We start from the raw sequence: 23602 nt of genomic DNA, 5'->3' as shown, positions 1-23602 counted from the left end.
TCATAAAAAAATGAACCATTTAATATCTTCACAAATAATTCCATATTGATAAAGAAAGTAGTAATATATGAAAAAGGTAAATGTAAAATTGTTAAATAGGATTACAAAAGAGAAACTATAAACAGTCACAAATATATAAAATGCCACATTGAACGAGGCAATCACACTCTACCTATAAAGGTAGCCTACTCCTTGACAGTCCTACTCAAACAGTAGTGACTGATAAAAAGGCATTATGTACTCGAGCTCCATCAGGGGACTTTTCTCCATGTGTCATAAGTTCTTGGATTGTCATCCAGTTATCCAGTATCTTTTTGTTACGTTTCTTCATCATTTTTTTATGACTCAGTTCAATGATGCTAACTTCTTTTCTGCTCTCACTGCCACTCTGTGGACTTTCTTTAAGACATTCCAATCTGCTGCGCATCATGAATTCCCTCCTTCGCCTTTGTTCTTTTGCTCTCATAAGGTGCTGCTTTCGTTCCTCCTTACTCCAATAACGTCCCATCTTCATCTCACTCATTGTATCATCATCTGTGGTCATTCCACTTCTTTCCTCCTTGATTTTTAAGGCACGCTCTTTAAGAAGTTTGTCCCTTACTGGTCTTTTAGTAATGTATCTTGTACCATCACTCCTTATTTTCACTTTCCATTCCATCCTTGGTTCCATTGACCTTTGTGACTCTTTACACATTGTTACTAGATTTATTTGACTTTGTGCATATTCCACAGCTGATTTCTGTTGGATGAGTTGCATGTAACTTTGATAATGTCTTGCATGGACAGGTATATTTCCATGTCTATATGCTGAACTGTGATATGGGGAAAGATAGGGAATTTCCTCAGTGCTGTTCTTTCTGTGATCTAAGAATGCACTGCAGTCTAATGTATTTCCTTGGTACTCTGTGCTAAGAATTCTTTCATTGGTTTTAGATTTGGAAGGGGTATTCTCAATGCTGCTTAGTCCAGATGATAAATGGTTTGTAACAATCGTGCTTCTAAGATTTTTACGGTTTGTAATACTGATTATTCTTTGAAGAGAACTGTCCGGGGATCTGTCTACTGTCAGAGGTGTGCTTCTACAGCTTTCTGCTGTATTATAAGCACTAGAACTGTCCTTATCAGATCTCTCTGCATGTTCTCTCATACCTACTTTACTTCTCTGTACTTCAATGCTGGTATTATAATTGCAAAATTCATCATCATGAATTTCCCAAATGTCTCCACTCTGATTATTAACATTTTTTCGCCGGTGTGCCTGCATAATACTCTGGCATTCAAGTTCAATACTTCTAAGCTCCTCATTCAAAAGTTGTAACTCATGCTCTACTCCATGCTCTGATCTGCTACATTCAATTGTGCTGCTGGAGTAGTACAGGTCATATTCACCTCGATTTCGGATTTGGCACTTAAGCTCTAGCAATTGCCGGAACCTGTCACAATCTTCTTCTTGATTGACAGTGAGATCAGAATCTATGTATTCCCCAGAAATCAAACTTTCATTGCAATGTATTTCACTGCTACCTAACGTATCCTGGCTCTGTCTTAAGCCTGCATTTTTCTGTAGGTGAGTAATGTGATTCCTGACTATATTTTCCATCTCTGAGCTCTCATCGTGGTGCAGGCTTTCATCAGTGCGACCCACACCACTGTCTTTTTCATGATTATTGGATGATGAAGTTGCTGTGTCAGTCGTACCATCTTCCTCTTCTGGCTTTTTTTGCTGAAGGAAAAAAAAATATTTTATAAACTCATTTTAGCAAATTGCAACATAGGCAATATTAAATAGAGCATGGAATTGTGCCTTAAAAGAACTACTGGATTTACAATTTTAGAGTTGGTAAAAATGCTTACATGAGCAGGGTTTTTCATCTATGCATTGTAAACAATAAGGAATGTATGTTTGAATGAAAATGGTCTGTGTATGATGAAAAAAGGATACGAAAACATAACATTAAAAGATATTTTTTTAAAGGCTGAAACTTCTTAATTCCAAAGAACCTGGCTAGCAAGGCTAAGTCAATTTTCTGCACTAAAATAATTGCCCCAGAAATTTCTGCAGCTGAAAATTGGATCCACAAATGTGATTGGAGTTGTCTCAGCACCATGTGCATGAATTCCTGCAAGATCCATTCAAATGTATGAAACATTAAATGAATTTTCTTCAGCGATTTTCATGATGATGCATTTGCATCTGAACATAGGCCCTGACTTATCATACCTTCACTCCAGAATTCTGGCATCAAAAAGTTGAAAAAATAGGGACTTTTAGCACTCGCTTACACAAAATTTTGCGACTTTTTGAATTTTGGGAAAGTGGGTGTGGCCAGCTATGTTAATTAGTTTTATTCCAGAGTTATCATTGAGACTTTGCTAAAAAGTCCCCAAATTAGCAATCTCGCTCCATTAGGAGGGTGGAGTAGGAAAACTGGAGTAGCTTTTCTAGACAAAAGTGTTAGGTTTAAGGATAAGACAAATTTATCAAACAACATGTGACATTTGATAAATGTGACAAAAGGTAAGACAATGCATTTTCCATTAAGTCTCACATCAGTGCTATGGCTTCTGCTTATAAAAAAAAGCTATATAGCTGTGCTCGATCTGTAATACAATGGAATGACACCAACAGACCCTTTTGACATATGGTATATGTCATGATTCCTTCAAAGTTTTCTCATTTTTGATGGATAGACTAGAGATGCATGATGCACTATTCTAAACTATGGAAATCGTGAGGGTAGGATCAATGGCCAATGTAAGCACATCCATATTTATTGTTTTGTTGTGAAAGATACAATTAAGAGAATGAGAAGGAAACACGGGCTTAGCAGGAGGAGCATGATATCCTGTGGCCTGCAGAGTTTATTATAATGTACACCAGCACAGATCTATGCTGGCTAGTCTAATGCACTGATTTAAATTTGGTGCATCTTTCTCCAGTGCATTTTTATTGATTGCTGTAGGAAACTCCAGCCTTAATAAATTCACCCTTTGTTGTACTTTTTATATTTCACTATTGATTCTTACATTTAGTCACAGCATTTTAGAGAAAGAAAACAAAGCACGCAAAAATGTAATGAAACTGGTTAATATACCGTACTCCTGTATTATAACAGGGGCCAGAATAAATATTACAATGTGGAGAAAACATTTGTCAGATAAGCAACATTCTGCAGCAAAATGCTGCAAATAGATGGATCAAACAGATTGCAATGCATTTTGCGGTGACAGGTTCTCTTTAAAGAGAGTTTACTATCGATAACCTATCCTCTGGATCAGTCATCAATATTTGATGAGTGGGGATCCGACACCCAGGACCCTCGCTTATCAGCTGTTCGAGAAGGCACTTGTGTTCGTAGAAGCAACCCATCCTTGCCATGTCATCTCAGGTTTATTGGTCACATGTCCTAGATGCAGCTCAGCCCCAATGAAGTGAAGGGGCTTGAGCTGTGATACCAAGCAAAGCCGCTATCAAATGGACGATGTTGTGCTTGGGGAGCAGAGAGAAGGCCCCAGTGCTACTGTGAGTGCTGGTGCCTTCTCAAACAGCGGATTGGTGGTGGTCGCACCCCCACTAGCAGAGTGATATAAGGCTACCACTAGGTAGAGTAAACTGAGGACAGACTTTTTATAGACTTAAAATGACCTACTTTACTACTGATCCTATCCTCCGGAATAAGGGCTCATGCACGCGACCGTATGTATTTTGCGGTCCGCAAAAAACTGATCTGCAAAATACGGATGATGCTTGTGTGCATTCCATTTTTTGTGGAAGAGAACAGCTGGCCCCTAATAGAGCAGTCCTTTCCGTGTCTGTAATGTGGACAATAATAGGACATGTTCTATTTTTTTGCGGACCGGACATATAGAAATAGAATGCACATGGAGTAACTTCCGTTTTTTTTTTTACTAACCCATTGAAACGAATAGTTCCGCATACGGTCCCCAAATAAAACTGAATGGACATGGAAAGAAAATACGTTCGCGTGCATGAGCCCTAAGTCTATAAAAAGTCAGTCCTCAGTTTACTCTACCTACAGTTAGCTTTATATACTCAAATTAGCTGCTTCACCAAATTTCACAAAGAAATGTGCTTTGTGACAAATTACTTCATCACAAAGCACATTTCTTTGAATATAGCGGGTGCAATGATGGGGTCATTGGAACCCTCAGATGCTGCATTCAACCCTCATCTCAGCATCTGAAATTAACATTGAGGGCTTTAAGGGGTTAATGTAGTAAAAAAAAAAAAATGCTTACCTTATGCACTTGATCGCGTAGAGGCTGCCACGGCCATCTTGATTGAAGACACCATGCAAAATCTTGCGCAGCGATGTGATGACGTCACTAAGCCGGATGGCATGGTGACATCATACTTCACTGTGCGAAATCTCTTCAATCTTCAAAAAGTCCGTGGCGGCCTCTTTGTGAGCAAATCGATGAGGTAAGTATGTGGTTTTTATTCAGCCATTTTAGGAAAAATTAATTTGTTACCATGAAACGCAAGGAATTTTTCCTGAAATTCGGATCAAATTCCACTTCGGATTCGCTTAACACAAACTGAAATGTAGGTATTTAACAGATTTGTGCAATAGCAATATAGTATTAATTCTCATTTAAAAAAATAATAATTCAATGTTGATAATACAAATTCGAAAGACTCCAGTTCTTGTTCAGTTTCTTAATTACATTACCACTTAGAAATACATTTTTTTCAAGCATCTCTACATTAGTTAACTGTACCTAAGCACTTCAAAGCAGATAATTTTTATGTCTGGCACAAATTACATTGGCAGAAAGATAAATCCTGTACACACAGGAAGCAGACGTTCTAAATGAAGAATGCTCTGGGCAGTGTGACCTCTCAATCTAATATAAGAGAATATTGTAGCATCTGTTTTTATTGTGAGAAATGGTCATATTTTGATATTTCTCTCCATTCATAGTGTAAATTTGGGTTAGAAAATTATGTTTAGTAATTTCTACCTGTTTCACTTCATCAGCTGGGTATTGCATTGCCTCATGACGTTGTTCTTCCAGTATTTGCATGTTTAACTCTTCCAAGAATTCATTCCTTTCATCATCGAGCCAGCCTTCATCCAGCTGTAAAGAATACATTAGTATATGACATTATTACTAACACATGGTAATGTGGTGTGAGCCCTAATAGCAACGCCTGGCACTTCCTTTCATCATAATGACTCTTTGAAATGAAGCTTTTTATACCTTGCTTTACACCAAAATAATACTGATAACACATTCATTTCCAATGCCTTTTATCCTGCAAATAAACAATAGGACTAATTTGTTGATAATCAGTTATAAACAGTTATAAATGTGTATGTGCCATGCACTCTTTTCAAGTGTCAGCTGCATGTCACATGGATGAAACTCATTTACAGCATTATACAAAAGTTTCACTTCAAAGCTAAATGTGTTGGAAAATGCTAAAATAATTTCAAATCCACTGCCAGAAATAAGTTTGTTTTAGAATCAATGGATAATTTCATACTGATGTACAAATCTTTAAGATATGTACTTAGGTACCTGTTTTTTTGCAGGAAGAGTTGAAATTTTTATTGGTACCGTTTTTGGTATACATAAGATTTTTTGACAGTTCAATATTCCACTTTTTGGGGCAAGGTGACAAACAATGGCTGTTTCAGCACAGTTTTTATTTTGTTTTTTATGGCGTTCACCTGAGGGGGTAGGTCATGTGATATTTTTATAGAGCCACTCGATACGGATGCTACAACAACTACCATGTCTATATTTTTTTTATTAATTTCAGTTTACACAATAAAAATCGTTTTTGTGTCTCCATATTCTGAAAGACATATTTTTTTTAAATTTTTCTGCTGATTGTCTTGTGTAGGCTCAATTTCCGCGGGAATAGTTGACATTTTTATTTATACCATTTTTGGGTACATAAGATTTTTTAATCATTCAATATTACACTTTTTTGGGGCACAGCTTTTCATTTATTTCTTTTACAGTGTTCACCTGAGGGTGTCGGTTATGTGATATTTGTATACAGCCATTACAAACATGGTGATATTTAATATGTGTATTTTTTTTTTTTTTTATTAAAAATCATTTGATGAAGGAAAGGGGTATTTTTTTTTTATGGTGAAGTTTTATTTTTGCCCCAATACAGGGACGTTAACTTTTCAAGGTCTAATTCCTGTTTCAATGTAGTACAATGCATGCTATATTGTACTACATTGAAACTGTCCATTTCACACTGACAGTATGCCTGTGAGACCAAGTCTGGGGGTTAGTTCTCACAGGCTCCCATGCATGACAGACCCCAAAGCATTTGCGAGGCCTGGGGTGGGGGCCGATGAAGTGGCAGAAGGAGCCCCCTTACTCTGCGATCCTATTTTATGCCACGGTCAGCGTTGATCACAGCATATATGGGGTTAATCCAACAAATAAGAATGATCCAAAGTCAGACAACAGACTTGCCATGTTATCAGGTGTGTGCATAAAATATGTGCAACCTGTTCAACTTCACAAGGTTCAAAGAGATAAAGGGTTCCCACTGTAATTGACAAAGAGACAAAACGCTCTATTATGAGAACTATTAAAGACTAAAGGTCTATTTACTATTCTTGCATGGGAGCATGGTGGTTCTATACTATGGTAAATAAATGGGATCCTGAAATATCATCTCCTTATCTGATGGCCATATGCACTAATTGAGCAATGTGGGGAACCATACTCACAAGACCAGTGTTCGAAGGCAGGGACACCAAACCATTCATAAAAAGACCTCTTTATTTAGGCTTTTCATTTAAGTACAGGCAGTATATCCGGATCGCAGCTAGGTCCAGCAGTCGTAGCACACTCTGACAGTGTTACCTCACACTGTCTGCCTTTCCTCCAGACTCAGACACACCTAAGATCCAGCAGCAGGATTAGGCTGGATTCACAAGGGCGTGACGGATTGGCTCAGGATGCGTTCAGGATGCGTTCAGTGAAACTCGCACTATTTTGCAAGCAAGTTCAGTCAGTTTTGTCTGCGATTGCGTTCAGTTGTTTAGTTGCAATGCGTTTTGATGCGTTTTTCACGCGCGTGATAAAAAAATGAAGGTTTACAAACAACATCTCTTAGCAACCATCAGTGAAAAACGCATCGCACCCGCACTTGCTTGCGGATGCAATGCGTTTTTCATGCAGCCCAATTCACTTCTATGGGGCCTGTCCTGCGTTACAAACGCAGAATATAGAGCATGCTGCGATTTTAAAGCATTGCAGAACTGATGCGTGAAAAAAAACGCTCATGTACACAGCCCCATTGAAATGAATGGTGCCAGATTCAGTGCGGGTGCAATACGTTGACCTACCGCATTGCACCCGCGCGGAAATCTCGCCCGTGTAAACTCAGCCTTAAATAGGATCCCTGGACATGAGCATGCCTCAAGTCCCAGACTGGAACCTGGGGAACAGGCACCCACCCAACACATTGCCTGTTCCCAGTAAAAGCCCGCCCTGAACTAGCTGAACCAGCTACACTATCTATATGGTGTCCCCCAACTACTTTAGTGGACACCTGGACTAGGGCTTTTACTCCACCAAGGCGGGACACCTTGGTGACACATTCCTGGTATAAGCAAGACGCTTTAGAATACTTCCTGCAACATTCTGGGTGACACATATCTCCCCTCATAAATGACTCCTGTCACTGTCTCACAGCATTTAAATAAGTACTGTCTTGGTTACTGTCTTGGTAAAACACCATTTAAGTGTTTAATACTAGCAATTGAGATTTGCTATTTGTCCAATTAAGATTATGCATGCTTTGGCATGATCATGAAATGTTGCCTATATATTATAGAAGTAAACTTACCTATATATTGTAGAAGTAGACTTGTTATATAGTGTTATAATGGCCTTTCACTTCTACCATTGTAGTGTCCGTGCCAGTAGCCGTAACTTGTGGGGGCAATTTAGGGCCATTTCTCTGTATGGCTAAATGTATCCTGGTCCTGGATACTTGTGGTGTGAATTGTGCCTTTGTGCTTCTATATTGTGGCCAGTAATCATTCCCTTGCTGTATGTGTGCCTGTATCTGATTGACTAATGAATTTAATTATGCTATATAGTCCAGTGTTCTGTGTCTGTTTGGTGGATGTTTTCTTGAGTGCTATGACCTGCCCTCATTGTGCAATCATGTCTTTCTGTCTATGTGTTCTGCTTGGATTGTATGTGCTCTGCTACAGTCAGTATGGAGCTTATCTGTCTGTATGTATGTGCCAGCTTCAGTCTGTTTTCCTGTACCGTTGTGTATGTACTATGTCCTGTAGCAACGCTGTGAGCGTCTTTTGCTTCCCCCTCATCATGATGTCTTGACCACTGCCATCCAGTATCCTTTATGTACGTCTGGGTTCGAGAAGTATGGTGTGATTGGGGTGTAAGGGAAGACGAGTGGGGTGCATTTAATTTTATTTGTACCTAGAAGCATTGCACCATCAGTGGACAACTGTGTCTAATGAGTGTGTGTTCATGGTTAAACAGACACATGATTTGATATTAGTGAACACTCTCAGCGAAAACTGACCTAACATTACCATATACTTGGCCAATTATCTGAGACAAGGGACTGTGACACCCTACTTTTATTAGTCAATTGAAATAAAGATTTATTTATTTTAACTGTCTTTGCCAGGCAGTGATCACATCTCACATCATAACCCATAAACAATGGCGCATTGTTGTGTATGAACTAAGGTCTTTTATTGGTATCTAAATCAAAAAATGTTTTGTCCTTTTTTATTTGGGCTTTTTTAACATTTTTAGCCATTTTTTATAATTTATTTATTAATAATCTGAAAATACTTTAAGGAACACTAGAGTTAGGCTTCCAAGACCCATAGTCATAGCTGAGTTTTTACCTTTCAGTATTTGTAATATGACATTTTCACGTTACTATACTATGTTTTTCATTTTGCTGTATTATAAATAGAGTTTAACGAAGGTTTGAAAAATTCTGTTTGGCAACTTTGCTGAAGTTCGCAAAGAAATTTGATTCGTTATGACATCACTATAAATCAGGTATACTCAGGCCACTGTACCAGGGATGTAGCTATAGGGGTGCAGAGGTAGCAGTCGCTACCTGACCCAGGAGCCTGAGGGGGCCGAAAGACCTGTGTGCTTTATAAGAAGACATTGGTATTATAGAAAATGCACGCTGGGAGGGCTCTGTTATAGATTTTGCAATGGGCCCAGAATCTTCAAGTTATACCTCTGGCTGGAGAAAAGGGGTTAGGTCAAGAATTTGGCATGGGGGGGCCTTTTCAATTTTTGCCTATGGCCTCTGGCCGCAAAGCACTTGGGGAAGGGGGGCCCACGCTGAACTCTTGCACCAGGCCCCATGTCCCTTTAGCTACGTCCCTGCACTGTGGCTTAGGGCACAGCCATACGGAGTGGTTGTACCCTGGGTGGGTTGCTGTCTTGCTGCGGGGAAGAACCGTGTGCCCAATTAGCCCACAGCTACCTTTGATTTAATAATGAAGTCCACACTATATAGTCAGTCTTCATTGTTAATGGCCACATGGCACCTTTAATACACCTTTAAACAGGAGCTGTTGCTGGTATGTGGTTTGGTTGGTTGGGTTGGGGCACAATATGCAAATCTTTGCTGGCCTAGTTCTGGCCTGCCTGGAAGAAGTAAAGCCAGCAAAAGATAAGAAGATAAGGATGGTCAACATTAAGACCTGCCCCCCCCCCCCTAAGGGGTGAAGACTGGATGGTATTGGTTGGCATGTTGGCAGTGGAATAATAAAGGTTTCAATCTTATTGATATTGAATTACATATATTAGTTTATGGCTGATGTAGGAATAAGTAAATGTAGCAATAAATAAATAAAACTGACGCAGAATAAGTCTCCCTGCACGCTCCCTGTTCTCTCCCTGCACTCCCCCTATCCAATATTCTTCTATTAATTGTTTTCAGCAACACTGTCCCTAGGGGATTAGTGCTTGCCACATCTCTCCCTATGCTCAGCTCATAGGACTAGTGATGGGTAGTTCGTGAAAAATCTGTTAAAAATTAACCGATCTTTTAAGTGAACGAAATCATTTAGTTTGCCTTGCCGACAAAGATTAGTTCACCAGGAACTAAAGCAAATGGGAGGAGTTGGACACTAGACAGGGATGATTCAGCAGCCTTAGCAGGATCACTGTCACTACTACTTGCTTTATGTTTCCTACTGCTAGAAAAGTAGGAAAACGCAGTATAGACCAGCAAATACAAAGGAAATAAAACAAAATATCTCTGAAATTACACTGCTTATACTCAGCCAGTGTGTGGGAGTAAGAGATAGTGAGTGCGTAGGCTTATAAAACTCACCTGTTTTTGTGATAAAATCCCCAACTTGATAGTCCAGAGGTCCAGTCTTTCTGCTGGCTTCTGTCCCTCCCCACTCTGTGCTGAAAATACTATAAGTGCTACTACCCTGCTTTTCAGCTCTTATACATTCCCCATGAGTCAGTAGATCTGAACTACTATAGATGGCTCTGATGCCCTCAGTCTTTTGTATCTCAATGAACTAGAGGTAGATTGTCAGGATTCCTACTAGGAGCATGTTAGCTCAGTAAATCTTCTAGTTCACTTAGTTCACAAGTCACAGGATCCCAGGAAATAGTCTGCATGGCAGGCAATAGGCTATACTGGAGTTCTATTCACTGCAAAAAGTATCATCATGTTTTTATTCAGACTGCTGGATAATAATAAATATATCTGATCCTTTTAACACAAATATAACTCATCCAATGTGTAATAGACCAGATCTGTGCTTCTTATCACTTGTCAGTAGCATTACAGAGCCAGAGACATAATGAACTAAAGGAACTAATCTTTCAGGTGAACTAGATCAGAATGAACTAAAATGAAAAAGATTTCCCATCACTGCACAGGACAATGGTGGAGACCGCATGGAATTAGCATTCTATAGGGCTGTGACATTACAGGGGATGGCTACCTTGCGGATTGGTTGGCTGCACGGCATTATGGGTGATCTTGCATTCCCATGCTTGTCTCATCTACACTTAGTTTTGCTTTGTAACACGTGCAGCCGCCATTTTAAGAAAACCTGATTCATTACCACGAAGCACTAGGAAATTCAGATTCGTTGCAAATTGAAGTTTTCCTAAACTTCGTACCGAATTCCATTTTGATTGTTTCACTTAATAATAATTATAAACATTGGAATTATATATTGTTTGGACCGACACTGTTGGTTTCGCTGTATGATGGATTTCCAAATTAAGCTTAAATTATGGCACAATGTTGAGAACACACTAAGTAAGGTCTTCTTTGGGTATGAAAAAAAAAAAAAAAATGGTTTATCCTTTTTGCATCTGGCCTTTTCTATAATCATTAGTCATTTTTACAAAATTGGTTTATTTATAACCTGCAAACACTGCTAGGAAGACAAGAGTTAGGCTTCCCTGTAGACATATCTTCATTTTTCCCTTTCAGTATTTGTGATCTGACATTTTCATTTTACTATACTATATAATGTATTTTCATTTTGCTATATTAGAAATATTGAATTGATATGTTGTTGTTTGGACCAACACTATTTTTGCTGTATGATGGATTTCCAAATTAAACAAAAACATTATTTGAACAACACTCAGATAAAAAAGGTCAACACAAAGTAAGTAATCATTCGGAGCACAATCAATGTTGCCTTATAGTATTTAATCATATATCTTTACTAACCGGTAAATCTGGCCTTGCAACCAGAAGAACAATTTTCTGGCATTCATCATTGGAAAGCAAAGCCACTGCCTCCTCTCTGTTCTGAATATCTTGGCCATTTATCTAGGGGGGGGGAAATGAAACATAAAAATGAATTTCAATTTCCAAAGGCAGCATGGAATAAAAGCAAATATCCCTTCGTTTGTGACAGTATGGACAGGAAAACACACGCAGCAGGGTCATTGTCAGCTCTTGGTAGTAAATGCCTTCACTCAATTATGCACTTACTATAAGAACAGTATTGATCGGTGAAGAATGGTGAATATCAGAGGAAGTAGTTATGTTCATAAATGTCCAAGCTGCGCTCCGGTAACATACATCTAGCAACACAATTAACCAGCCTCTGACAGGTGACGTTCATCTTTCTCCGCTCAGAGTAATGGAAGTGTCACTCTGAGATAATAGTGCCGGTAGAAGGAAGAATGGCAGCACAACAGCTAAAATCAGTCATACTAGAGACTTGCACAGAGCCAATTAGAGAGCTACCCTATAATCTCTCATGAGGCAATGCTTAACAGCCAGTGTTGATTGCAATTCAGCTTTATCATTCTAAGATCCTGTAGAACATTTTCAATACAGAACAAAGCACAACTTGTAAACAGTAATTTATTTCCCAAATGTATCTTTTTTGACATGCGAGGACTTATGGCTAGGTAGGTCCCGAAATTAAACAAAATTAATTAGTTGACTGCAACATCATCTATACCTTAGGTAAAATTTATTAGCATATAAAAATACATGTCTCACTTATTAAAGTAGTTAATTATTTTAATGATATTTCTTATTTTATGAATGAGCACGAAAGAAAAAATTTACATCTCTATAACTATAGCAAGAGACCTTTGTTTTAAGAGAGCATCAGCACCATAATTTATGATGAAAAACCTCAGTAAATAAAACATGCAATACATGTTGAAACATCAGAGATCTATTTAACTGAAAAAGATTCCCAATTATAATAATGAAAGTCTCAAGGGTTTAGCTGAAAAAAAAAATATTATCTGTAGGGAAAAAAATCCACTACTTACATAGTTTTTCATAATTGTATCCAATTTCATATAAGGACTATTCATTTAAACACTTCACATCCGAGCCATTTCCCCCTTCCTGACAGAGCCATTTTTTGCAAATCTGACATGTGTCACTTTTATTTGGTAATAACTTTAAAAGCTTTTACTTATCCAGGCAATTCTGAGATTGTTTTGTTGAAAGGAATGCCATATGGTTATTGGAAGGCAGATTTTGCTGGACTGGCTTTTTGACACAATGTCCCATTTGAAGCCTCCCCCATGCACCCCTAAAGTAAAAACTCTAAAAAAGTTACCCATTTTGGAGAATACACCCCTCAAAGTATACTAAACTGATTTTACAAACTTTGGTAACACTTTAGGCTACTTTCACACTAGCGTTCGTCGGTCCGCTCGTGAGCTCCGTTTGAAGGAGCTCACGAGCGGACCCGAACGCCTCCGTCCAGCCCTGATGCAGTCTGAATGGATGCGGATCCGCTCAGACTGCATCAGTCTGGCGGCGTTCAGCCTCCGCTCCGCTCGCCTCCGCACGAACAGGCAGACAGCTGAACGCTGCTTGCAGCGTTCGGGTGTCCGCCTGGCCGTGCGGAGGCGTGCGGATCCGTTCAGACTTACAATGTAAGTCAATGGGAACGGATCCGCTTGAAGATGTCACCATATGGCTCAATCTTCAAGCGGATCCGTCCCCCATTGACTTTACATTGAAAGTCTGAACGGATCCGCGCAGGCTACTTGCGCACTTGCAAAATTTTTTAAAGTTATTAATGCAGACGGATCCGTACTGAACGGAGCCTCCGTCTGCATTAATATGATCGGATCCGTTCAGAACGGATCCGATCAAGCGCAAGTGTGAAAGTAGCTTTAGGTGTTCCACAAGAGTAAATGGAATATGGAGATGAAATTTCAGAATTTCAATTTTTGGGCAAATTTTTCATTTTAATCCATTTTTTCCAGTAACAAAGCAAGGGTTAACAGCCGAACAAAACTCAATATTTATTGCCTTGATTCTGTAGTTTACAGAAACACCCCATATGTGGTCGTAAACTGCTCTATGGCCACGCGGCAGGCCGCAGAAGGAAAGGAACACCATATGGTTTTTGGAAGGCAAATTTTGCTGAACTGTTTTTTTTGACGCCATGTCCCATTTGAAGACCTCTGAGGTACACCTAGAGTAGAAACTCCAAAAATGTGGCCCGTTTTGGAAAACACACCCCTCAAGGTATTCAAAACTGATTTTAATTTCAATAAGTTTTTATTGTCAGAATAAATGTGCCAAGTGCACAAGGTACAAAGTGCAAGTTGCATGTGATTCACAAACATCATACACATAATATTCCGATTTTCCTGTTTTACAGAATAGTACAGAAAAGATACAAGAATATCTGAGTAATAAATGTCTGATGTAGACAGTATGTATGAACATAGATATATAAACATAAATAATGAGAAATAAACAACATTCCGAGCTGTGACATCAATATAACATCAAGCAATTGTGCTGATTGTAGCTGAGACTAACACTACTACCTAATAGCTGAGGGTAGCTATCTTATGCCTTTATGCTTTATCTTAACTTATGTTATCTCAGCCCTGTTGGCCCTCTATTGACTTCCTCCATTTACATAGGTTGCCGGGCTCACACGTTTCCAAGCTTCCCAATTTGACAAGTGTTGGGCAACACGGAAAGATTGATGTGCGATTATGTATTCATACGACATCGTAGTATTTACTGCGCTAATAATCTCCTGCAGCCCAGGGGTGTTAGTACTTTTCCAGTTCCTCGCGATTGCCAGTCTGGTAGAAACTAAAATGTGTAGAACGCTAGTCCTAAATTTGGTTGAAAACTTGTCTAAACCTATCAACAATAGCGCCAGGGCAGGATCAGGAGGGACAGTATGACCGACCACCCCCGATATCTTATTAAATATTTGGGACCATTGAGAGGTGATTTTCGGACAGGCCCAGAATATATGTAGCATCGATCCCCTGTGTCCACAGTCCCTCCAGCAGTCTGATTTCGAATTTTGGTAAATAGCATGTAGCCTAACTGGAGTATAGTACCACCTTAGAGTCATTTTCAGATGCGACTCTAGGTGAGAGACACATTTTAGGGTAGAAATAGCTAGTTTATTTGCGGTAGCCCATTGGGTCAGGGTGAAGGATTGCCCGAGCTCAGCCTCCTATGCCAACAGAGGGCAGTTTTGAGAAAACGGTCCTTTTCCCCTAGGAACATATATACTGGCCTGAGCCCCTTCGAGACTGAACCCACAATCGACCAGTGTGATAACAGTTGGAGGTTGCTGCTTACTTTGAAGGAGGGGTTATTTGACAGCGCATGCCTTATCTTTAGGTAAGAGAATGCCTCTTGCTGAGGGACATTACTGGAGCGTTTAACCTCTTCGAAGGACTTTAAGCCTGAATCCGTTAGGAGGTCAGCCAGAGTATTAATACTGCAGTCTTTCCAAACATTAATATTCAAATCTGGAATCAAATGTTGGAGAGACTCCAGTGGGGTGAGGTGGGCCACCGAGGTAGGAACCGCTCTTCCACTTACATGGTATGTTTTCCATTGGGCTACAGATGTGGAGACACAAAAAGCAGGCTGGAGGCCAGAATAGGAATCATGTAGAGCTGCCATAAGAAGGGCACGCAAATTATGTCCGGAGACCTGTGATTGTTCAATGTGAACCCAATGTTTCTCAACATCTCCTTTCCACCACTCTTTGAGTTGGTTTATTCTGGAGGCAAGATAGTAGTCGTACAGGTTCGGTAAGCCTAAACCCCCATGCCTCCTGTGTCTGCACATAATGCTTCTGGCAATTCTTGGTCTAGTTTTGTTCCAAATCAATGCGCTTAGCATCCGATTTCCCAAATTAAAAAAGGAGTTCGGGACTGGAATAGGTATGGTGCGAAACAGATACAGGAACTTTGGAAGTATGTGTTGTTGAAAAGCTGCAATACGTCCTATCCAGGATAATGTAATGCAAGGCACCAACAAACAGACCAGTGATGAAAGCAAAAAGGTGTTTATTCACCAGAAACATAAACGTCCAGGACACTTGCTGATAACAGGCAGTCGAGTCACTCCAGCTCTTGGGTCCGCTGTAAGGACAAAGCTCCTGGCAGTCTTCAGTCACTAGGAGTTGTGACCTATACCTGGTTGAGGGAAAATAACAGTGGGCACTGATCACCCTGAGAGACCTCCTTTTAAATGCCTGCTGACCAATCCCAGGGTGCCAAGTGTCCACTACCATAAGTGAACAAATTGCCCTGCACCTGAGTACAAGGCCTAAGGCAATCACAAGTTGATTAACCCATGGCTGGCTCCCTAATCCACTTTGCTCTTGTGAGTCAGTATAATATGCGCCACTGGTCGACGAAGTGCATAAGAAGCGCGTACTCGCGACCGTGTATCCCTTTGCGAACCTGCCCTCGTGCGTACGCACGGACGCATGATTGACTCAGCGCGAGTATGCAAGCGCGTGGACCCAGATGCGGAAACGGAAGTCGCAGGAGACACCAGACCAAACCCTGGCCGCGGCGTCTTGTCACTCGCCTGGCCACTCTGTCCCCGGGACTCCGACGGTCCTCCCCTCCGATGTCCACGCGAACGCATCTCCGCACTGGCTCGCAAAGGGGTCAGCGCTGGTGCATCAGAGACACGCATAACCTGTCCCGCAACTCCACGAGGACCCCTCTTGGTTCCCCTGGAGTGCAAAGCAGGTGAGGATCTTACAGATAATTTGGTTTTTGCTATGCTAGTGAACTCTGGTTGGAGGAGTGCTCGCAAAAAAGGGGGGAAGTTGTTTGCGTAGAGTTCTTGTGGAGTAGATGTTACTTTAAAACCCAGATATTGGATTGAGGAGTCTTGCCAATCTAATGGAAAATCTTTTCTCAAGTGGGCTACAACTAAATCCGGAATTCCCAGGGAAAGGGCCTGCGATTTGTTTTCATTAACTTTATAGTAAGAGAGGGCCCCGTAAGACCGGATAATATCCATTACTGCTTTTAAAGGTAATTGGGGGTCCGTCAGGGACAGGATAATGTTGTCCGCATACAGTGATATGCAGTGACATCTATTTCCGATCTGTACTCCTGACACCGACGGTGACTGGCGAATTGCTTGTGCCAGTGGTTCTAGAGATAAAATAAATATTAAAGGTGACAAACGGGTCGGACATTACGCCATTCGCTAGCACTTTAGCTGAGGGCTCTGAATAGAGGACCCGAATAGCATTGATCATATAATCAGGGATACCCATCTTTTGGAGCACTGAGAAGACAAACGACCAGTTAACTCTGTCAAAAGCCTTTTCAGCGTCCAGGGTAACAAGCACAGTCGGTAACCTGTGCCTATTGACGAAATCAATCAAGTTTACTATCCTTATGGAGTTATCTGTAATCTGACGTCCCTTTACGAAACCCACTTGGTCCGATGCCACAAGGGTGGGAATAATGTCAGCTAGGCGGGAGGCCAGTATTTTCGCATACATTTTGAGATCAGTATTAAGTAGAGAGATGGGACGAAAATTTTCCGGGACGGAGGGGTCCTTCCCTGCCTTAGGTAAGGTCACGATAACTGCTTCTAGCATTTCTTTGGGAAGTTTCCCCGTCGTCATAGCACTAGACAGGGATGCATGAAGGTGTGGGACCAGATAGTCATAAAAAGTTTTGTAATAGGCGTTTGGGAGCCCGTCTGGGCCCGGGCTTTTGTGATGTGGCAGGCTGCGTATTATTTTAGAGATCTCTGAATGAGATATTGGGGCGCAAAGGGCGTCACTTTGACGACCATCCAGAGAGGAAAGGTGAATAGAGTTTAGAAATTCATTTATTTTCTCAGGAGGGGCATGGTTAAATCCAGGTTCGCCTTTTAGATTGTATAGTTGGGAGTAGTAAGACATAAATCTATTAGCTATGGCTTTTGGGTCGTATAATTTATAAGTCTTAGAGGGATCCCACAGGAATGCTATTTTGGACTTTATGGCTCTCGCTTTTATCCGACTATCTAATAACTTCTCCGCTTTATTGGCCTGTGAATAATACCTCGCCTTAGTCTTTTTAAGTGAGAGTTCATATGTGTGTAAAAAGCTCTCTTTTAGTTGGGCTCTAAGAGCTCTTAGTTTCTCAGCCAATTCTGGAGAGGGGGTAGATTTATTTATCAATTCTGTGTTCTGTATTTGTTTTATGTCATCTTGTGTTTTTTCCCTCATCTTTTTGTGTCTGTAGCTTAATTTCATTAAAATGCCCCTAATAAATGCCTTGTCGGCCGACCACGCAATAGAGGGGTCCGACACAGAGGCAGTGTTAAATTTAAAGTACTCCTGTAATGCCCTAGACACGTCTACTTGACATTTTGTATTGGCTAGAATGAATTCGTTGGCCCTCCACAAAGGATTAGGATGGGCAGAGAACTCCTCCGACACCTCCAGAGTCACCGGCGCGTGATCCGACCAAGTGATTTTTCCGATAGAGGATTTCACGAGGCGCTCAGGGAATTTCTGTCAACCAGAAACAGATCAATCCGTGAATACGTTTGGTGCGCAGGGGAATAATATGAAAAATCCCTCTCTAAAGCATGGTGAATGCGCCAAACATCAAACAGGGGGTTAGCAAGTAACACGGGTGTTAACGGAGCAGCACGGGATCTGGAGGTGCCGGAAGAGTCCTGAGATGGGTCAGGAGTCATATTGAAATCACTGCAGATGATAATTCTGCCTTCCCTCAATTTCTGTACTTTCTTGAGTACTTTGTTTATAAAATGCATAGGACGAGAGTTCGGGGCTTGCAATCCCACTAGGGTATAAACAATGTTGTTAATAGAGCACACATGAATAATATATCTCCCCCCTGGATCAACCACCGTATGTTTACCCTGATGCACCACTAAATTACGTACGGCTAACATTACTCCTCTTTTCTTACTCCGACCGTGGGAATGAATCAGGGTCGGGAATGATGGGTGTTTTAATCTCCCGCTATCAGCTTCTAGTAAGTGTGTCTCCTGTGCACAAAATACATCACATTTAATCGAGAGTTCCTCCTTCCACATCATCCGCCTCTTGAAAGGGCTTTTTAGACCTCTTACGTTTAGGGATCCAACCGTTAATACCATTGTGATAGATTATAAGCCATGACGATGATCCACCGGACTTTGCGGAAGGAGGCACTCCCAGCACATTGCAATGAAATCAAGTGAGAAATGTGGTTAGGACACAGCAGCGGAAAAGAACAAAAGCAAAAAAATAAAAGTACAAACATAATAAACCAGAACTGACCGCCCAGTGAAAGGGGCAGTGAAAAAGTAGTACAAGGGTCAGAACTCCCTTGCGCATTATATTGGGGGAAAACAGTCATGCCTACCACCGAGAAGGAACAAAAAGTAGAGCATGTTCCTGCTCCAAGATGATATAGCGCAATTAGTGGAACCTCTAGCGATGTTTCTTCTGTCGACGTCTCTCTACCCGCTGCCAATCTCCTTCAGCGGCTTGGTATTGGTGTTGTTTCTATGTAGGTACATCTTCTACCGGAATACCCCAGGTTGCCAGCACCGATTTCCCCACCTCCACCGTGCGGATTACAGTCATGGCGCCATTCTTTTGCACTAGCAGCTTCATAGGATATCCCCATCTGTACGGGACAGAGTGGGAACGCAAAGCAAGGGTAATCGGGGCTTGTGTGCGCCGAAGTTGTAGGGTGGCTACGGAGAGGTCAGCAAAAAGTTTAATCGATTGGTAGGGGTCCGGCAACGTGCCCAATTTCCTTGCCGCTGCTAGGGGGTCCTCCTTAGCTTGAAAAAAGTGCAAGCGGGCGAGAACATCGCGCGGCGTGTCGTCCGGTAGGTGCTTTGGCTTAGCAATCCTGTGCGCTCGATCAATTATAAGGTCTTGCTCAGTACAATCGGGCAATAGGAGCCTCATCAAGTTCTTAATATATGTTTGGAGGTCCGCAGCTAGCACCGACTCTGGCACTCCGCGCAATTTTAAGTTATTTCTGCGGGAACGGTCTTCAAGGTCCGCTACTTTTGCATGGAGGTACGCAATTTCTTCTGCTTGCGTATCATGGGCATCGATCAAGTTGTTATGAGAGTCTGCAAACTCGCCCATTTTCTGCTCTACATACTGGACTCTGTTGTCCAAGTCGGTTACAGAGGATTGGATCGGTGTAATCAGTTGTGACAGGTGGCTAGTAACCGAATGGTTAAACGCAAGCAGCATTTCCTTTAACAACATGCTAGATGCTGGCTTGTCGTCTGTGGGGAAGTTATGGAGCACTTCTGGCAAAGGGTCTGTATTTGGCCCATCAGTGGGATTCTGTGACTCACCATCAACCGCCTTTGGAGCTTGTAGCCTGGGCCTCTGCTTAGCTGGGCTGGCATAGGGAGATCGCTGTGCTGCCGGTTTGCTCGGCGATACTGCGCTGTTCCCCTTTGCGACCCCCTCAGCTTGGTCCGTACTCGATTGGCTTTTGTGTGGAGACCCCCTGGGGCTTTGTTGCAGTGACCTGCTGCCGTCTGAGCTGCGTGGTGAGCCTCCGTTCACTGAGGATTGCGGGCTGGAGCTGTGTTCGGCATGATCAGTTCGCGCCCCGGCGCCATCTTTGTCACGCTCCTGACCAAAGAAGAACTCCAGCTTCCCCTGGTTCCTCATGCTTCTTTTCACTCTCGTCATCATCAGGGACAGCTCCTGTCGCGACAGGCACCAGAAGGGTAGGATTGCAGTTGATAATGAGGTTCCGTTAAGCTGAGTCGCTGGGTTGGAGCAGGAGCTCTAAGATTATGTGGCCATCTTCCTCAGCGTCGCGTCCACGCCCCCCCAAAATTGATTTTAGAAACTTTGGTAACCCTTTAGGTGTTCCACAAGAGTTAATGGAATACGGAGATGAAATTTCAGAATTTAAATTTTTGGGCAAATTTTCCATTTTAATGGATTTTTTCCAGTAACAAAGCAAGGGCTAACAGGCAAACCAAACTCAATATTTATTGCCCTGATTCTGTAGTTTTCAGAAACACCCCATATGTGGTTGTAAACTGTTGTATGGCCACAGAAGGAAAGGAATGCCATATGGTTTTTGGAAGGCAGATTTTGCTGGACTGGTTTTTTGACGCCATGTCACATTTGAAGATCCCCTGATGAACCCCTAGAGTAGAAACTCCAAAAAAGTTATCCCATTTTGGAAACTACAGGATAAGGTGGCAGTTTTGTTGGGACTATTTTAGGGTACATATGATTTTTGGTTGCTTTATATTATACACTTTTTGTGAGGCAAGGAAACAAAAAAGCTTTGGCACCATTTTTATGTTTTGTTATTTACAATGTTCATCTGACAGGTTAGATTATGTGCTATTTTTATAGAGCAGGTTGTTATTGACGCGACAATACCAAATATTACTTTTTTGGTTGTTTGTTTCAGTTTTACATATATAAAGCATTTTTGTCTCCACATTCTGAAAACCATATTTTTTTTTTTGGGGGGGGGGGGGCAACTGTCTTATGTAGGGGATAATTTTTGGGGTATGAGATAATGGTTGGATTGGTATTATTTTAGGGTGCATATGACTTTTTGATCACTTGGTATTACACTTTTTGTTATATAAAGTGACAAAAAATAGATTTTTTGACACACTTTTTTTTTACAGTAGGTTCTTACAGACATGGCGATACCTAATTTGTATACTTTTTTATTCACTTAAGTTTTACACAATAACAGCATTTTTAAACAAAGAAAATTATATTTTAGTGTCTCCATATTCTGAGAGCCATAGTTTATTTTTTATTTTTTAGGCGATTGCCTTATGTAGGGGCTCATTTTTTGTGGGATGAGGTGACTGTTAGATTACTTTTAGTGATGTAAGGTGACAAAAATAGTGGGGTTTTTAGCACAGTTTTTATTTATTTTTTGTGTTCTCATCTGAGGGGTTAGGTTATGTTCTCATCTGAGGGGTTAGGTTATGTGATATTTTTATAGAGCCGATCGTTACCGATGTGGCAATACCTAATATGTTTTTATTTCTTTTTTTATTTAAGTTTTCCATAATAATATAATTTTTTAAACAAAAAAAAAATCATTTTAGTGCCTCCATACTCTGAGAGCTTATATTTTTTTTATTTTCTCGGTGATTGTCTTAGGTAGGGTATAATTTTTGCGGGATGAGATGACTGATTGGTACTATTTTGGGGTGCATATGACTTTTTGATCGCTAGCTATTACATTTTTTGTTATGTAAGGTGACAAAAAATGGCCTTTTTGACACCTTTTTTATTTGTATTTTTTTACGGTGTATACCTGAGAGGTTAGGTGATGTGATATTTTTATAGAGCAGGTTCTTACAGACGTGGCGATACCTAATATGTATACTTTTTTAATTGCTTAAGTTTTACACAATAACAGCATTTTTGAAACCCAAAAAATTATATGTTAGTGTCTCCATATTCTGAGAGCCATAGTTTTATTTTATTTTTTTAGACGATTGTCTTAGGTAGGGGATCATTTTTTGCGGGATGAGGTGACTGTTAGATTGGCACTATTTTGGGGTGCATACGCCTTTTTGATAACTTGGTGTTGCACTTTTAGTGATGTAAGGTGACAAAAATAGTGGGTTTTTTAGCACAGTTTTTATTCTATATTTTATATACAGGTGTTCACCTGAGGGGTTAGTTTATGTGATATTTTTATAGAGCCGGTAGTTACATACGTGGCAATACCTAATATGTTTTTTTTTTTATTTAATTAAGTTTTACTTAATAATGTCATTTTTGAAACCAAAAAAAATCATGTTTTAGTGTCTCCAGTCTGCAAGTCATAGTCATAGCTATTACACTTTGTGTGATGTAAGGTGACAAAAAATGGCTTTTTTGTGGCACTTTTTCAATGTTATTTTTATTATGGCGTTCACCTGAGGGGTCGGGTCATGTGATATTTTTATATAGCTGGTTATTACGGACGCGGCGATACCTAATATGTCACCTTTTTTATTTATTTCACTTTAACACAATAATATAATTTTTGAAACAAAAAATGATGTTTTACTGTCTCCATGTTCTGAGAGCTATTTTTATTTTTATTTTTTTAGCTATTTCCTTATGTACGGGCTAATTTTTTTGCGGATTGAGGTGACTGTTTTATTGGTACCATTTTGTGGGACATACGCCTTTTTGATCACTTGGTGTTGCACTTTTTGCGATGTAAGGTGGCAAAAAAGTGTTTTTTAGCACAGTTTTTATTTTATATTTTTGACAGTGTTCATCTGAGGGGTTAGGTTATGTGATATTTTTATAGAGCCGGTCATTACGGACTTGGCAATACCTAATATGTTTTTATTGTTTTTTATTTAAGTTTTACATAATAATATCATTTTTTAAACAAAAAAAAAAACATGTTTTAGTGTCTCCATAGTCTGAGAGTCATAATTTTTTTTTATTTTTTGGGCGATTGTCTTAGGTAGGGTATAATTTTTTGCTGAATGAGATGTAGTGAAATAGTTTGATTGGCACTATTTTGGGGTACATATGACTTTTTGATCGCTTGCTATTACACTTTTTGTAATTTAAGGTGACAAAAAATTGCTTTTTTGTGGCACTGTTTCTATTTCTTTTTTTTACGGCGTTCACCTGAGGGGTTGGGTCATGTGATATTTTTATAGAGCTGGTTGTTTACGGACGCGGCGATACCTAATATGTCTACTTTTTATTTATTTAACTTTAACACAATAATAGCATTTTTTAAACAAAAAATGATGTTTTACTGTCACCTCATTCCGCAAAAAATGAGCCCCTACATAAGAAAATAGCTAAAAAAAAATTAAAAA

The 23602-nt window shown here is 40.3% G+C and overlaps 1 protein-coding gene across 1 annotated transcript in view; it reads right to left on the bottom strand.

Annotated features, from left to right (window-relative positions):
• Window positions 1-205: 205 nt before the first annotated feature.
• PDZRN4 (PDZ domain containing ring finger 4) overlaps window positions 206-23602 on the bottom strand; it is a 190059-nt gene continuing 166662 nt past the window's right edge. The window contains exons 6-8 of the mRNA XM_044277040.1: window positions 11732-11833; window positions 4987-5103; window positions 206-1723 (exon numbers count right to left, since the gene is read on the bottom strand). Coding sequence (XP_044132975.1) covers window positions 206-1723; window positions 4987-5103; window positions 11732-11833 — 1737 coding nt within the window. The remainder of the gene's footprint in view (window positions 1724-4986; window positions 5104-11731; window positions 11834-23602) is intronic.

This window comes from Bufo gargarizans, chromosome 2 (assembly GCF_014858855.1).
Source record: "Bufo gargarizans isolate SCDJY-AF-19 chromosome 2, ASM1485885v1, whole genome shotgun sequence".
In the NCBI taxonomy this organism is placed as follows: domain Eukaryota; kingdom Metazoa; phylum Chordata; class Amphibia; order Anura; family Bufonidae; genus Bufo; species Bufo gargarizans.
The sequence above is the reverse complement of the archived record's forward strand: the minus strand, read 5'-3'. Positions and strand labels throughout refer to the sequence as shown.